Here is a 15,466-nt window from a genome sequence, read left to right on the forward strand (position 1 = left end):
TACAACCACAATTATCTACGTTCTATGTATATACCTATGTATTTAGGTGGTCTGAACTAAACTCTTATTTCCGATATTATACAATGCTATCTAATGGATATGGTAAAACAAATGTTGTCTCCGGGAATCCAACGAAATGCATGATGTAACTGACTTGCAAGGCACCGTCAGCCTGTGTAATCTTAGTCAAACATTTGGGGACTGAATTACAGCCAAAAACCCATGCAATCCAACAGTATGTATAAACAATACTTGCCTTCAAAACAATGAAAGCACACAGAGAGTGACATTGCAGGAACTCAGTCGGAGTTGAGTAAGCCTCTTCCTGATTGGCCGAGTAGAAATTCCTTTTCGATATCCCGCCCCTTATGGTGCATTCGTTGCTCCGCCTTAACAGTTCCCGTTACCTCGAGGGCCCTCTAGTCTAGTCTGGACTATTCCAGAAAACACGCAGAGATGGGTGAGCCTAACCCTCGATAATTCCCCATCTCACACGTAGCACAGTCACTGGATCGGTAGGGGATTTTCTCAAAGGAAATTGCTCGAATGTCGACTCGTTTCTTAAGGACAGATCCTCTTCTGAGTTCATGCTCGCTTAAATCGAGATATTTTTGACCCAGTAATTGATGTCATAATGCCAAGCACGATACATTTATTCATATTTATTATCGACCTTTTTCTGAACTTCACTTGTTCATTATCATTACGTAACTGAGCAGGGTTAAGAGCAGACTGTAATGTAGGCATACTTGAGGCAGTAACACTGGAAAGTATTTCCTCTTGCTCTTATTATGTATCGTTTGATTCTTGGGGGAATTTTCGACCTAGTATGTCCCGGTCCATTTGGCCAAGGCAAAAACTAGCACAAACAAGTCTCTGTATTCATAATGGAACAGTCCAGTTTCTTGCATAACTGGATTAGTGAAACCATTAACCTGAATCATGGTTTTAGCTTTGCTTTACTTGCTCATTGGCAAGGTCAGGATGTGAAGGATTACGTGACAGTGGAATCTATTGACGCCTGTGCGTCTTATGCCCCCTGCTGGACGGAAGCGGTCACTGACTTCTAACTGTGACGGAAGTTTGGCCTACGTCTGACCTCACCGCTATGCAAGTTTAACATACTCAGAATAAATTACATCCTGCATTAAATATACATAATAAAAGTATGGAGATCAAACATATCCCAAACTCTGTATATTCTGAACATAATAGACATAAAACGAATACTTAAAAATGGTGTATTGAAAATGTGTGACTGCACAAGGAAAGACATGGATTCAGACCCAACTCAGTTCCAGTTCTAAAAAACAAACAAACAAACAAACACACACACAAACACACACACACACACAAATCAGCTATTGTCTGTGAAACTATGCCCTCCAGTAATTCACATACAATGCAATGGTGTGTACTGAAATGTAAATTAAACTGTAAAAAATTGCATGGTCATTTGGGAAGAAAAAAACCTAAACAACAACATACATAAAACACAGATCATTGAATAGAACACTGGTACATTTAATACATACTAACATCTTAGATACCGTATGTACAATCACACAGGTTCTTTGTAGAAAGGAGAACAAACTAATTACAGGAATGCTTCAGATTCAAAATTAAAAAGGCATCCACAAAGACATATCTCTTAACACTGTACTTTGATCAAATATGCAAAAAAAACATTAAAAAGAGAGAGATTCTTGGTTAAACCTACATGGTTAAAATAGACTACAGTACTTTGCTTATAAAAAATAAAGACTCTTTAGATTCGGTCTGCCTTATCTACTTCTTCTGGTCTTGCATGTGGGAACGGCCTCAGGTGGTCGGTGGAGCTCTCTCAATGACACATCCGGGACGTCATCTCTTTCTGCAGGAAACATAAAAAACATCAGTGTTAGAACAAGCACGAAGCTTACCACAAGCACCTGGATCTTAAGTATTATAGTTGTATACCCCCCCCCCCTCCACCTCCATTTGGGGTCAGATGGCTCAGCGGTTAGGGAATTGGACTATTAATCAGAAGGTTGCCGGTTGGATTCCTGGCCGTGCAAAATGACGTGTCCTTGGGCAAGGCACTTCACCCTACTTGCCTCGGGGGGAACGTCCCTGTATTTACTGTAAGTCACTCACCAGTGGCTCCAGCTCCTTGTGATCGGTGAGGTTGAACTCGGTCACAAAGTAGTAGAAGTGCTTGTAGCAGGTGTTGACGTGAGCCTCTGCTCCCATCTGACTCACGCGATCAAAGTGGTGGATGTAGACGTGGACGAACACACGGAAGAGGCGCGACAAGATCTTCTTCGCTACCTGCATGAAGGTCTTGGGAAAGGGAGTACCTTCAAATAAAAAGAGAGAGAGAGATGGAGGCAGAGATAGAGGGGAAAACATGAGAGAGGGGAAAGAGAGGAGTGGAAAAAACAAGACAGATTTATGCGTGTCCCAAAACAGAAAGCATGTTATGCCCTCAACCCTGTCTATGTGTCCGAGTCAGCGTTTCTGCTGTACTCTCCTTCGGCACTTTTCGTATGTCGCTTTGAATAAAAGCATCTGCTGAATGAATAGAAAGTGGAAAAAGGTGTTTGGTGTCGGTTTACACAACCTCTTTAAACCCATCCTTTAAGGGAGTCAGGTGGCTGAGCGGTTAGGGAAGCGGGCTAGTAATCAGAAGGTTGCCAGTTCGATTCCCGGCAGTGTCAAATGACGTTGTGTCCTTGGGCAAGGCACTTCACCCTACTTGCCTCGGGGGGAATGTCCCTGTACTTACTGTAAGTCGCTCTGGATAAGAGCGTCTGCTACATGACTAAATGTAAATGTAATGTAAATGTAAGTTGAAGCCAAAAGTATGTTGTGGGTGATTCACTAATCACAAGAGCCACATAGCAGGCTCTAAATAACCCCTCGGACAGGTAACAAGCTTTTCATCCACTCAATAAATCAGGTATTTGTTTTAGCTTAGCACTAATCAAATGGTATTTCAGGCATCCTTTCCAGAGGACACATGCTATTCATAGCCCACTGTACACCCTTCAAAAGACATTGCTGGGATGGTTGGCTAGAGAGTCAGATGCTAAGTTATGCATGGTAGTGGGTAGATGTGCATTTGTGCAGAATGAAAGGCTTAGTTTATGGATCATGTAAGCAGCGTGGCACAACTAACTGCTAGCTATCACTATCATTGGACGCACTTAGCACTTAACTATCAGTCACCCAGACAACTGCCATCCAGCCCTTGTTTAACGTAGCAGACGCTTTCACCCAAAGCGACGTACCCTACACGGGGAAATCCGAACCTGCAGCCTCTTGATCGGCAGCTCTAACCACTGAGCTACACCCTCCCCCCCCCCCCCCCCCCCCCCCAGTGTTCTCACAGCAGTGGCACGTCCGCCAGGGAGAGAGGGAACTCACCGACGTTGGTGGGGAAGATATGCTCGTTGTTGATCTGTACCTCGATCCAGTCCATCAGGAGGCTCATGTACTTGGGGGCGGGCACGGCGGTGGGTTTCTTGTACTTTTGCTCGTCCTGCCAGCGGTACTCGTACTTGGGCCCTCCGGACATGACGGGGCAGGACTGGTCGGTGCAGGACTCGCTGACGGTGCCGTAGATGAGGTTGATGCGGTTGAAGAAGTCCACCACGTGTACCGCCACCCAGTCGTTGAGATCTTCCCCGTTCGGGAGCTGCACAGCCTGCTTCAGGTCCAGGCCGGCGTTCAGCGACGCCTGGGCCTTCTTGTGCAGCTCGAACCGCTGGGTTCCTGGCTCGAATTTGCGCTTGGGCCGGAATGTCCTGTCTTTGTTGAAGACTTGTTTCAAGGCCAGGGACATTGTTGCACGTGGCGCTGTGTTTGTGTTACTGGGGAATTATTTATAAAAAATTATTATAAAGTCGTGCCAGGTTAGAGGTTATGTAAACGACCACGGTGGAAATGTTTGGGTTGGTTTTTCTTGTCTTTTATCTTCTTGCTTCTTTCTGCGTGCTGTATTTGGGAGAAAGAGAGAGTTGTTCAGGTCTACTTGGTTACAGTCAACTCATGAAATATACCTGAAAAGAAAAGCAGTTGTGATTCATCATCATATTTGTTACATTTCAAACTGTACTATTGGTTATCATACTGGCCTACATTAAAAACGTCACTGTATGCTGGTAATCCCTTTACCCTGTGTTCCATAGAGTATTAACATTGAAAGTCAATACTGAGTAGGCAGTGTCAGTTCTAAGCTTAGATTTGAGAAACCAAGTAATTACACTTTAAATGCAAACTTCATCACATCAATCAATCAAATCTAAACCCCCGAGCAAATCTCTCATCCTTGCAGTAGCCAAATAATAAGTAAAATTACAGGAGTCTACGGGAATATTGTCAGTGAGTGTCTTGTATGATAAGATAGCCTATATTTCGGAAGTGAACATATAGCATAATATCATCATCACACTCATAAAACTTGTAGCAGCACAGCACGTAATAACGGCATCCATTGTAGCGGCCTACTACACCAACTATTTTGAGACAAATGACAGTAACGAGTAGCTATAGCTAGGTCTAATGAGTCATTTCCTATTTCCTCTGCACGCTATTATGGCAGCGAAATCCAGCGCGAATTGACAGCAAAGTTAGCATTGCATTTACAAGTCACAATGGCTACATCTAAGCTACGTAAGTGCTGAACATCTGAACAAAGTAAATATGCGTACAAATGTCAACAACAAACATAGCCTACTTAAGCTAACAATTGTCGAGGAAAACAGGTCGGGAGACGACGGTGCTGTGGATTCGTGACGTTAAAATGGAGATCAATCGTGGGCTACTTGTTGATTCTTTAGCCTTAAACAGAGAACGTGACATTACTAAAAGACTGTTCGCCTCCGAAATGTTGACGTTCTATTTCTGTTGTTTTAACTACCACTTTTAGTAAAATACAGTTTACAATTACGTTACACCCTTAAAGTAACGGTGACGAAATGTCAGGCTTATACCGAGGCACTTTCCCCGAACTTACTTGTTCTGCTTTCCTGTTTCTTGAGATGATTCCTAGAGTAAATTAACTCTCCAGAGTCCTATTTGAGATATCGCGAAATAACTGGGCCTACATTATACTACATGTACAATATCAAACATAGTACAATACAATACTTTATTAGGTAAACTTAAACTAGCTCCTCCCTACGACAGAGAAGAACTTCCTTTGATCATACGTCACTGTAACACCATCTGAGTAGCAGCTCAGAGAAGCTTAGCCGCTCCAATGTGTTCCGTTCGGTACCCATGTGAACAAGGGGGTGTGCATGCTATAAACCCATCTACCAGAACCCCCCCCCCCCCCACACACACACACACACACACACACACTATGTTAATTAAACATTACAGATATACATTACAGAATAGTGTGTTGACAATTTATTTTATTTTTGTTGCTGAGAATAACTTTTCTACAAGTATCACGGAATGCTTGCTGAACAGCTGTACATGTATAATTATGGCACATTACTCCAAACACAAACATTAATAAGGCGGGGGGGGGGGGGGGGGGCTAGGGGAAGGGGGGGCTATAAGAGCCCCGCAGCGGAAGCTCTCAGTGTGCATTTCAAGAATCTGTGTCTAAGTTGAGCTTTGTCTCTGTGAAGGAATGTGGTGTGCTGAGCTGAGACAGAGTGTCTGTTGTCCTCCCGTCTAGTTGAGAGCGGAGGCAGAAGCCACCGCTCCACCCTCCATCAGGGCCTTGCTGGATATGGAGTAGTGGTAAGACCTCATCTGCTCCTCCACCTTCACAAAGCCTGGTCTGTCCTCGTGCCTGGGGACGCGACAGCAGGTCAGTATTATGGGATGGGGGAGGAAGGTCAGTATTATGGGATGGGAGAGGAAGGTCAGTATTATGGGATGGGAGAGGAAGGTCAGCATTATGGGATGGGAGAGGAAGGTCAGTATTATGGGATGGGGGAGGAAGGTCAGTATTATGGGATGGGGGAGGAAGGTCAGTATTATGGGATGGGGGAGGAAGGTCAGTATTATGGGATGGGGGAGGAAGGTCAGTATTATGGGATGGGAGAGGAAGGTCAGCATTATGGGATGGGAGAGGAAGGTCAGTATTATGGGATGGGTATTGCTCGGTGAGCTACTGACTGCAGGTCAATCAAGAGATTGCATCAGGTACAAGTCTTTGGTCTCACTTGAATACTGAATAGTCTGTGATGATGCATGATAAATGTCAAATAATGAACCCGGTAGTGATTTTGATCTTATTTAAACATGGATTAATCTGTAAGCGATGCGTGATATATGTAGAATAGTGAACAGGGGGAGAAACATTGGTCTCACTTGTATGTCCAGCAGTCCATCATCAGAGCGTACATCCTGTCCGGGCAGCCAAGTGGACAATCCATACGTTTCCCATTGGCTATGTACGCAATCACCTCTGGGCCTTTCATTTTCTGCCCGGTTACACAGAGACATGGATTAAACCCTGACCCCCATTCCACTATACACACTACACACATGGATTAACTGACTGTCAAAAGTTCTAGTCACTCAGAGTCCCATTCAAGTCAGGCCCATCACCAGCATGTGGGTCACAGCTGGGGGCTGTCAGCCTACCTTGTACGGTTTCCCTCCGTAGGAAAAGGCTTCCCACATGGTTACCCCGAAGCTCCACACGTCACTTTTGCTGGAGAACTTGTGGAAGTTCATACATTCTGGAGCGTACCACTTCAGTGGCCATTTTCCCGCTGTACGTGCCTATGTACACACACACACACACACGTATACACACATCAAATGTTTCAAGTCGGAGCTGGTGATGAAGCTGATAGTCGATGACAGAGAATGACATCACACGACACAAGAGACCAATCGTTACCTTGTAATAGTTGTTGTCGGCTCCCAAAGCCTTTGACAGGCCAAAGTCACTAATCTTGGCAAACTGGCCGTTGACCAATAAGACGTTGCGAGCAGCCAGGTCTCTGTGCACAAAGTTTTTCTCTTCCAAATACTTCATTCCCATAGATACTTGGTGCATCAGGGTCACTATGTCCTCCACCTTCACTGTGTCCCTGTGAGACACAAACAGGAAACAGAGTCACTCAACACGTAGCTCGTTCATCACCCCGAACACCACTGAATTAGTCCCGTTTGTCGTTCCGCCGTACTTGTTGCCGGAGAGGAACTTGTTGAGGGGCCCCGCGGAGGCCATCTCCATGACGAGCATCAGGCTCTCTGCCTCGCACAGGCCCAGCATGCGCACGATGTAGGGGTTGCTCAGCTGGTGCATGATCTCCGCCTCTCGCATCATCTCATCCTTCACCAGCATCTCGTTCTCGCTCTTCAGCACCTTGATGGCCACGTCGATCTGCGCCCTGCAACCAACACACACACACACACACACACACACAGGAGGTTGCGTGTATTGCGGCTCTACATTTACATTTAGTCATTTAGCAGACGCTCTTATCCAGTACAGGGACATTCCCGGCAACCTTCTGATTACTAGCCCGATTCCCTCTACGTACGGTGGGTACGACTAACCCTACTTATGTTAAAACAGTAACGGCGTCCCGCCTTGAACCCGTGCTCTCCCTTACTTATCGTTCGTTATGAGGACTCCTTTCTTGACACAGCCGAAGTTGCCTGAGCCCAGCTCCACCTCATCTATCATCAGCTGAGACCGGTTGATGTAGAACTTCTTGAGGTCGTTGGGGTTGTGGTAAGGGTTGGCAAACTCGTTGCAGTCCATGGGCAGCATCTCACGCTGCAGAAGCGTGGATCTGGTTTCCGTGGTTGCAGACAGAGTAACTAGAAGCAAGGGTCATAATGTCTAACATCAACATCAAGGCAATTCTCTGAGACAAAGGGTGAGATGATTACTATGCAGATAACCTTGAGGGTGTCCTGTGATAACCAATAGAACTGTTTTGAAATGTTACAAACGTGATGATAAATTACAAGATAATAAATCACAAATGAATGTATAAATTAAGTGGAAGTGTTTTTGGCTCATTTCCAAGTTTACAGGTTTGCAACATGCACTGTCAGTGACTAACCACCAGGAGGAGGTGTGTATCCATTTTGCTTAGATCGCCTCTGAAAGGGAAAAGGATGTATGACGTTAGTTATAATGTTTGTTGTGTTATAATGCTAGAAGCAGAGAATAACCTAAAGAGTAATGAATATGATACTTACTCCAGCTGGAACAACAGGAGTCTCTAAAGATCAACAACAAAAGTAAGAGAAACCGAGATTTACTTAGGACAAAGTTAACATATTAACAACATGTAAAACACAGTTCACAATGTACTAATACTAATCAAGGTTTATATCGTACGTTCAGACGTGTTGTTGCGGTTCTGACACGCTTCTCTCAATACTGCCACAAGGCCATCAGGCTTCATCTTCAGATACTCAACCAGCTGCAGAGAACCAAAGACAGAGAGAAAGAGAGAGAGAGTGAGTGAGAGAGAGTGAGAGAAAGAGAGAGAGTGAGAGAAAGAGATAGAGAGTGAGTGAGAGAGTGAGTGAGAGAGACAGAGAGAGAGTGAGTGAGAGAGACAGAGAGAAATAGAGAGAGAGTGAGTGAGAGAGAGAAAGAGAGAGAGAGTGAGTGAGAGAGACAGAGAGAAAGAGAGAGAGAGTGAGTGAGAGAGACAGAGAGAAAGAGAGAGAGAGTGAGTGAGAGAGAGTGAGAGAAAGAGATAGAGAGTGAGTGAGAGAGTGAGTGAGAGAGACAGAAAGAGAGAGAGAGTGAGTGAGAGAGACAGAGAGAAAGAGAGAGAGAGTGAGTGAGTGAGTGAGTGAGTGAGTGAGTGAGTGAGTGAGTGAGTGAGTGAGTGAGTGAGTGAGAGAGAGAGAGAGAGAGAGAGAGAGAGAGAGAGAGAGAGAGAGAGAGAGAGAGAGAGTGAGTGAGTGAGAGAGACAGAGAGAGAAAGACAGATATGTAGATAGACATAGTAAGAGAAAGAGAGTGAGACATTAAAAGAGAGGTCAGGTCAGAGCATGCCACAATAGCAGTCATTTATACCACACCGTGCAAAAGTGCAAAAATGCCACAAATGCTTCCCGGCTTGTTACACCAGGTTGACGTGGGAGCAGAGGAAGGCCTACCTGCCAGACCGTGTCGAACTTGGTTCCGTCTGGTATCGAGAACTTTCCGGACTTGTCGTGGAGGATCTGGTAGTGGTACACAGTTTTCCCGTACACTAACGACAGCGCAAATGTTCCGGCGTCTTCTCTCTCCCTCACTCTGGAGAACACATCGACGTCAATGTACATCCGCACAACTCCCTCACAAACTACGGGAGATATTTACGGCAAATATCGCAGACAGATACAACCTAGGCACAACAACAACAACAACAACAACAACAACAACAACAACAACAACAACAACAACAAATCGATGTGCATTCACGTGAACAACATTGGCCTAACCCCAGGGGGGCATTCACACCAAACACTGTAGGCAAATGTGACTGTATGGTGGGAGGGCTTCGATGGCGGTAGTGGCACTCACAGGAACTTGCCGTCCGGCTGGGCACCCGAGTACAGTCGCCTCTCGCCCTCGATGCGAGGGATTTTGCCGTGGAACCAGGGCATCTTCTCGTGGGCGGTGGTGGCGATCAGCCTCTCCAGTTGGGGGGCCTGGTTGAGGATCGCCTGCTCCATGGGTTCCCCCTGTGGATGGGTGGACCGACACACACACACACACACACACACACACACACACACAAAGACACAAACAAACACAGAAAGCCAGGCCAGACAGACACACACACACACAAACAGACGAAACAGACTGAATGACACAGCATCAACACACATAACCAACAAGACATCCATAGCTATTCGCAGTCAACCACTCGTAAATCTTGCTTCCGAGGGAGCTACGTCCATCTGCAGGGCCCCCCACGCTCGTCTCCGAAGGCTCACCTCCAGGTTCCAGGTCTGGCGTACGTACTCCCTCAGCATGTTGTCCTTCAGGCTGTCGAAGACGCCAGTGCGTATGGGCATGTCGGGGGAGCGCAGGCAGGGCTTCCTCAGGGTGCACACCAGCCCGTCCGGGTCCTTGCTGTAGTATTCGCACAGCTCGGCCGGCCCGCAGTGAGGCTTCCCCCCCAAGATGCAGTAGGTCCCGTTCATCTGCTTCTCCACGGTGTAGTGGTTGAACTCCAGGCTCCAGACCAGCGACACCACGTAGCCCCCCAGGCTGCGCAGGCACTGGCGCAGCAGGAAGAGGCCGTCAGCCATGCCCGCCAGCTTCAGCTGCTCCTCGGCCTCCGAGCGGCTGATGCTGCCGTAGAAGAAGGGCAGCTCGGCCGCGGGGTCAATCATGGCGGCGGCGGCGGCGTGCTGTCAGGCGGAGGGAGAGGAGACGACTGCAGAGGCACTGTGGATGTGCGGGTTGAAGGTGCCTTAGGTAAGATCTCTGCCGAGGAGAGGAGAGGAGAGGAGAGAGAGGACGAGAGGAGGAAAGAGAAAGGCTGTTTATGACACGTAAACACGGCGTCAACTAGTTTTCATTACTGCGTCTCTGCACTGCGGTTGTGATTGTGACGCTTCCTAATACTCCATTCGGGCCGTTTGTTGAGTGCCTAGTGTGTGTGTGTATGTGTGTGCGTTGTTAAGAGAGAGGTGCTTGCTTTTCTGCAGCGACCCAGGCAGGCGCTGAAACACAGCCACAACAGGAAGCTTCAACCCCCCCCCCCCCCCCCCCCCAGAAACTCTTCCGTTCAACAGGTGCCTTGGGTTCTAGAACGTTCCCGACACCTTCCAACGCACTGGTTGGCAATTTCCACAAAGAGACTCAATATGAATAAAACATGCTTTACGAAAGACTAATTAAATGCTTGAGTCCTTTACCACGCGATTCACAATACTTGAAAGAAAAACCTGTGTCTAGACTACAGGGTACAAGACAGACTTCAAGAATGTTGTGTCTGCTGACTTTACGTTGTTGATGTGAGATAGCAAGTGGAAAATGCCTGTTTGTGGGTAACATACAGATGAGTATCATCACACAGCAAGACAGCAGCGAACACATTTTATCCACAGAATGAGAGCCAAACTCACCAGGGACGTAACTTAATGTAGAGGCGACTGCTGTTGTTGTCCTCCCACTGATTAATCATGTGGGTAATGCCTTCACTTTTCCCTCATATCTTTTAACCCCGTTTGAGATTTGGAAAGTTTCAGACACATTCTTTCCACTGTGTATGTGACTAATAGTTAACAGGATTTCCCCCCTTTCTAAGCACCTTAACTAGCTCTCCACCAGCTTGTTGTGGTTGTTGCATGATGTTTGACATTCACAAGCACAGGCCTGGCTCAGGCCACTACATAAACTCTAACCCTAACCAGTAGATGTTTCAAATCCTGGTTCTCGGAGGGTCCTGAAGATAAAACGACCTACTTGAAGGGTTGATGTGTTGCCAGACTCAACCACACTTTCCTGGCCGGGTTAGGGTTAGGGTTAGTGTGTCACGCTGACCTCAGCGTGGGAGGACTTGCACACAGAGCCACAGCTAGCCACAACACAAACTCATCCCAGCTTAGCCATAGGCCTGCAAACCCACCTCTCACCACAGCAAAGGGAAATGCAGTGGTGTGCTATGCTGTCAAGTTGTCAGGCCCAGTGTTGAGGATGCGATTTGTTTAAATGATGGATAAACTACATTTCACGCTTTCACTACTTGAGAAGTGAGCCCAGATCTAGTTCCCATGAGACTGATGTGATCTTGACACAAATAATCCGATCTGTCGATGGAGTAGCAGTCAAGAGTTGTTGACAGTGAAAGGTCCTATATTTCCTCCTTTTAGTTTATGAGACAAGGTATCGACAAAAACCATGAATGTATCGCCACAAGCACATCGTCAAAACATAAATATTCGCTGTGCTTAAAGACCACTCAGGCCCTGCACTGCCGTACTGCGTGAACTCTCTGCCAAGATATGAACGCTGACCCCAAGGACTTCTGACAACACTACATCTCGTCACTTATCCAAATAAATATTCTTTTTAAGCTTATAAAACGACCAACCAAGACAACATTTCCTCTCAGCTTGACGTTACAGAGCGATCTTGACACAACCTTGCGCAGCAGCGCAATGGAATATGAACTGCATCTGCGTTTTTACAAATGCTCGGAAACATTAACCGCGCTGTTGATAGTCGAACATTAGCTACATTCCAGTCTAACGACAGTTTTCGCACATCACATTAACGCCACATCAGAAACAGCTGTGCCCCCCCGGTCCCCCAGCAGTAGGGTACCGGTCTCTGACTGAGCCTGGTCTCTGCAGCTGGTGTTGGGGGTGGGAACACAGTGTCCGAGGGCCCCCAGCTGAACCAAATGACCCTGAAAGGAGTCCCTTTACACTGGCTCCAAGTTTAAAACTCAATTCGGTTTCTTTCATCAGGAATCGGGACATTCAAGTGTGTAATGGAAGTAACACACAATAGAATAGACCAGGTAGCAACATTAAAATATTGAAAAAATACAATCAATATTACAATCCTATCCAATCCATTACTCATAATATTTCTATTCATATTCTTGACATGTATGTGAATAACATTTCCCTGTACTGTCCCTCCCACTGAAATGTATTTTGTCATTTACAGTTACCAGTTATAAACAAATACAGAACTAGGGTGTGTCAAATCCTACCTTTTCTAGAAGTCTGTTTCCAGATACAATGAATGGGAACTATTTATAATTGATCATACTTCTGAAGCCAGCGTTAAAATGTCTTCACACTGCAGAGAACATTGTGGTTTTGTATCAGAACAAGACAGGTTTGCAGATTATGCTTTATGAGACCCACGTGGTCTTTTGGTTCAACATTTTACATACTTTTGACATGGACTTTAATGCCAATGCCTTCTATTGAACTACAATCTTTAGTTAAGATAAATTACATTTCACAGTTCAAGTTCGGTTGCCCTACAGTTTTTTAGTTCAATAGATATACTTCTTAGTTTTATGATAATAATTCTTGATGTAGGACTTTATGCACAACTCTATGCCTTCATAAACGTTGACTCAACGTCACAACAATAGTTGTGGATCACTGTTTAAACAGAGGTGAAGTATTACATTTCATTTCATTTTTCATTTTTCCTTTCTTTCTTTTTTACAATTAAAGTTAATTAATGAATTTGTTCATTATTCACAAACAGAACTTCAAGTATTTATGAAATAGTTCATATTGATTGAGCTACCGTTTCCTAATATCACTTTAACAAGCCTTAAGATACCAGTTGTTTGAAAGAAGATCTCGTGGGGTGAAAGTCACGGACTTTCTTTCCAAATTGACACAATTCACTCACCTGGTCCTTATAGGACTCAGAGAACCCAACAGTCACAACTACATCAGATTTTTTGCTACGACGCTGTAGTCATTGGAAGTCTAAGGCTGACATATGTCTTGTACGTGTCACATGGTGAGTTTCTACAACATATATACTCTTGCATTTTTTATGTTAGGCTATATATGGTAATCCAAGATCTAAAAAATATACCCATACTCACCAACCCTGCTTCACAGGATATGAAAGATTAGGTAGAAATGTGTATGTTGACGTGGGTGTTTGTTTGATATCCTCAAAGATAGAGAGAGAGAGGGAGAGGGTAGAGAGAGAGAGAGAGAGAGAGAGAGAGAGAGAGAGAGAGAGAGAGAGAGAGAGAGAGAGAGAGAGAGAGAGAGAGAGAGAGTTTCTCTGTGGAGGCGACAGAAACCAAAGCATGATAGGGTGCTGGAAACGATGTAGGTTGATTAAGAAACCGCCCTGGGATCCTGACAGAATCACAGACCCCGATTACCTGTTTATCTCTATGTAATTAAACGCAATTAAAGTCTTGGATCAGTTTTGTTCATGATCAAAGTCGTACACAGTGACAGAAAAACATGACAATATCAGATGACGGAAACGCCGATGTTGATATTCACTTGGAAGCAGTGGTGGTCCTAGCACATTTGGCGCCCCGTGCAAGATATCAACCCCCCCACCCCCCCCGGGGGCGATGTTTACCCCAGCCGCCCCCCCCCCATACCCGCTTTTTAGGCACGACAATGGGTGTGAACACACAAACGCACTACCTTTTTTATGCCAGCAGAGGGCGCCTAACACAAATATTTCGGAAAAAGCCGCCCCTCTCTTCATGCCGCCACAGCAGTACACACACACGTGTACTGCATGTTTGTGTGTCTGTTTTTGTACTGCGTGTGTGTGTGTCTGTGTACTGCATGTGTGTGCTGTGTCTGTGTACTGCATGTTTGTGTGTCTGTTTGTGTACTGCATGTGTGTGTGTGTCTGTGTACTGAATGTGTGTGTCTGTCTGTGTACTGCATGTGTGTGTGTGTGTCTGTGTACAGTGTCTCTGATGATGGGTTGTCTGAAGGACAAGAATTGCGTCAATGCTGAAGTGAATGTCTGCTCCAAGATCATTGCAGCCCATCAGAGACTTGATACTCTGAATTATCAGCCAACCTAAACATGTTCTGTCCAGAGACTTTTAAAATTAGGGTTATATTCTTTTGAACTCAGTTCAAAACTTAGATTCCCAAACAAAAAAAACCCACAATATTTATGTTTTTTGGTATTGGCCCATGTACTATATGTTGATCTGTGCCTTTGCCATATACCTACCTGCCTGTGACTTCTGAAGTTGTGTGTTTGGGCTGCTGGTGAGCAGCAGATACCCTGGCCTTTAGGCAAGATACCTGACTCCCTATCAGGTATCTTTGGCACGGTAACCGCTTCAAAACACTTGAATATTGCCAGCACATTTCTTACTGTTTCCGTTTGTTTATTTTCCTTCTTTTGCGCTCCTTTTGTCAAGTACTCTCCTTGTGCGGCCTGCTGTGCCTTCCCCATTTGAGAAAATAAGCAGCATGTCTCGAAGGAAACCTTGGCAGGAGTTCCTCTTTTGTCTCTCTTCAGAAAAAAAGACCACTGGGACTACCTGATAGAAGAACATACCTCAGGGGAAACTCTGTAGGCTTGTTTGACAAATGAAACGTTTGGAAATGAAAGGGGGGAATAAGAAAAGAAAGACCTGCGCTGGAATGTCTACAGGCTCATTCTTATTCTTATATATATTTTATTTGATATTTAAATTGTTTTATTCTTAGATTATATGTTTAGTGTTTGCACCTCCCTGCCACAGTAAATTCTGTGTTTCTAGAACATACATGAATAAACCGAATTCTGATTCTGATTCTTATTCAAACTCTACACTATAGCAGTGAAGGCAGGGTGAAAGTGCCCTCCACATCTGAGATAGAGAGCCAGTTGAAGCACCTTTCTACATCGCAAAATTGCCTATTGCCTTAAATATTTTTAAGGGACACATTCTTGGCCAGCCTTGCATTTCCTGGCATTGTGTGCCATCATAAAGCATCCATTCACAATGCCAACCTGTCTGGAAGACCATGGGTTCTGCAGAAAGCAGTGGCCACAAGGTAAGAGTCAGGA

The 15,466-nt window shown here is 45.3% G+C and overlaps 2 protein-coding genes across 2 annotated transcripts; both read right to left on the minus strand.

The window, feature by feature from the left end:
- Nucleotides 1-1,505: 1,505 nt before the first annotated feature.
- On the minus strand, nucleotides 1,506-5,157 carry mob3a (MOB kinase activator 3A). Its single transcript, XM_067230390.1, has 4 exons — nucleotides 5,000-5,157; nucleotides 3,409-3,978; nucleotides 2,137-2,339; nucleotides 1,506-1,873 (listed from the first exon to the last, which is right to left on the minus strand). The coding sequence occupies exons 2-4, from the start codon at nucleotides 3,824-3,826 to the stop codon at nucleotides 1,844-1,846; spliced, it is 651 nt and encodes a 216-aa protein (XP_067086491.1). The 5' UTR covers nucleotides 3,827-3,978; nucleotides 5,000-5,157; the 3' UTR covers nucleotides 1,506-1,843.
- Nucleotides 5,158-5,393: 236 nt separating this feature from the next.
- On the minus strand, nucleotides 5,394-13,598 carry zap70 (zeta chain of T cell receptor associated protein kinase 70). Its single transcript, XM_067230377.1, has 13 exons — nucleotides 13,517-13,598; nucleotides 9,919-10,414; nucleotides 9,503-9,663; nucleotides 9,094-9,232; nucleotides 8,318-8,402; nucleotides 8,176-8,198; nucleotides 8,037-8,076; nucleotides 7,578-7,788; nucleotides 7,146-7,352; nucleotides 6,857-7,049; nucleotides 6,595-6,735; nucleotides 6,319-6,431; nucleotides 5,394-5,794 (listed from the first exon to the last, which is right to left on the minus strand). The coding sequence occupies exons 2-13, from the start codon at nucleotides 10,318-10,320 to the stop codon at nucleotides 5,674-5,676; spliced, it is 1,836 nt and encodes a 611-aa protein (XP_067086478.1). The 5' UTR covers nucleotides 10,321-10,414; nucleotides 13,517-13,598; the 3' UTR covers nucleotides 5,394-5,673.
- Between the last annotated feature and the right edge of the window lie 1,868 nt (nucleotides 13,599-15,466).

This window comes from Osmerus mordax, chromosome 27, assembly GCF_038355195.1.
Source record: "Osmerus mordax isolate fOsmMor3 chromosome 27, fOsmMor3.pri, whole genome shotgun sequence".
Classification (NCBI taxonomy): Eukaryota; Metazoa; Chordata; class Actinopteri; order Osmeriformes; family Osmeridae; genus Osmerus; species Osmerus mordax.

What these genes read in the sequence shown, in the direction of transcription:
- mob3a (XM_067230390.1), bottom strand. Translation starts at nt 3,826, where the DNA reads ATGTCCCTGGCCTTGAAACAAGTCTTCAACAAAGACAGGACATTCCGG. An exon ending in TATCTTCCCCACCAACGTCG is followed by an intron (nt 2,340 to 3,408) that starts GTGAGTTCCCTC and finishes TTTTATTTGAAG; the next exon opens with GTACTCCCTTTCCCAAGACC. An exon ending in ACAAGGAGCTGGAGCCACTG is followed by an intron (nt 1,874 to 2,136) that starts GTGAGTGACTTA and finishes TGTTTCCTGCAG; the next exon opens with AAAGAGATGACGTCCCGGAT.
- zap70 (XM_067230377.1), bottom strand. Translation starts at nt 10,320, where the DNA reads ATGATTGACCCCGCGGCCGAGCTGCCCTTCTTCTACGGCAGCATCAGC. An exon ending in CTCCTGTTGTTCCAGCTGGA is followed by an intron (nt 8,077 to 8,175) that starts GTAAGTATCATA and finishes TTTCCCTTTCAG; the next exon opens with AGGCGATCTAAGCAAAATGG. An exon ending in AAGTTCCTCTCCGGCAACAA is followed by an intron (nt 7,050 to 7,145) that starts GTACGGCGGAAC and finishes TGTGTCTCACAG; the next exon opens with GGACACAGTGAAGGTGGAGG.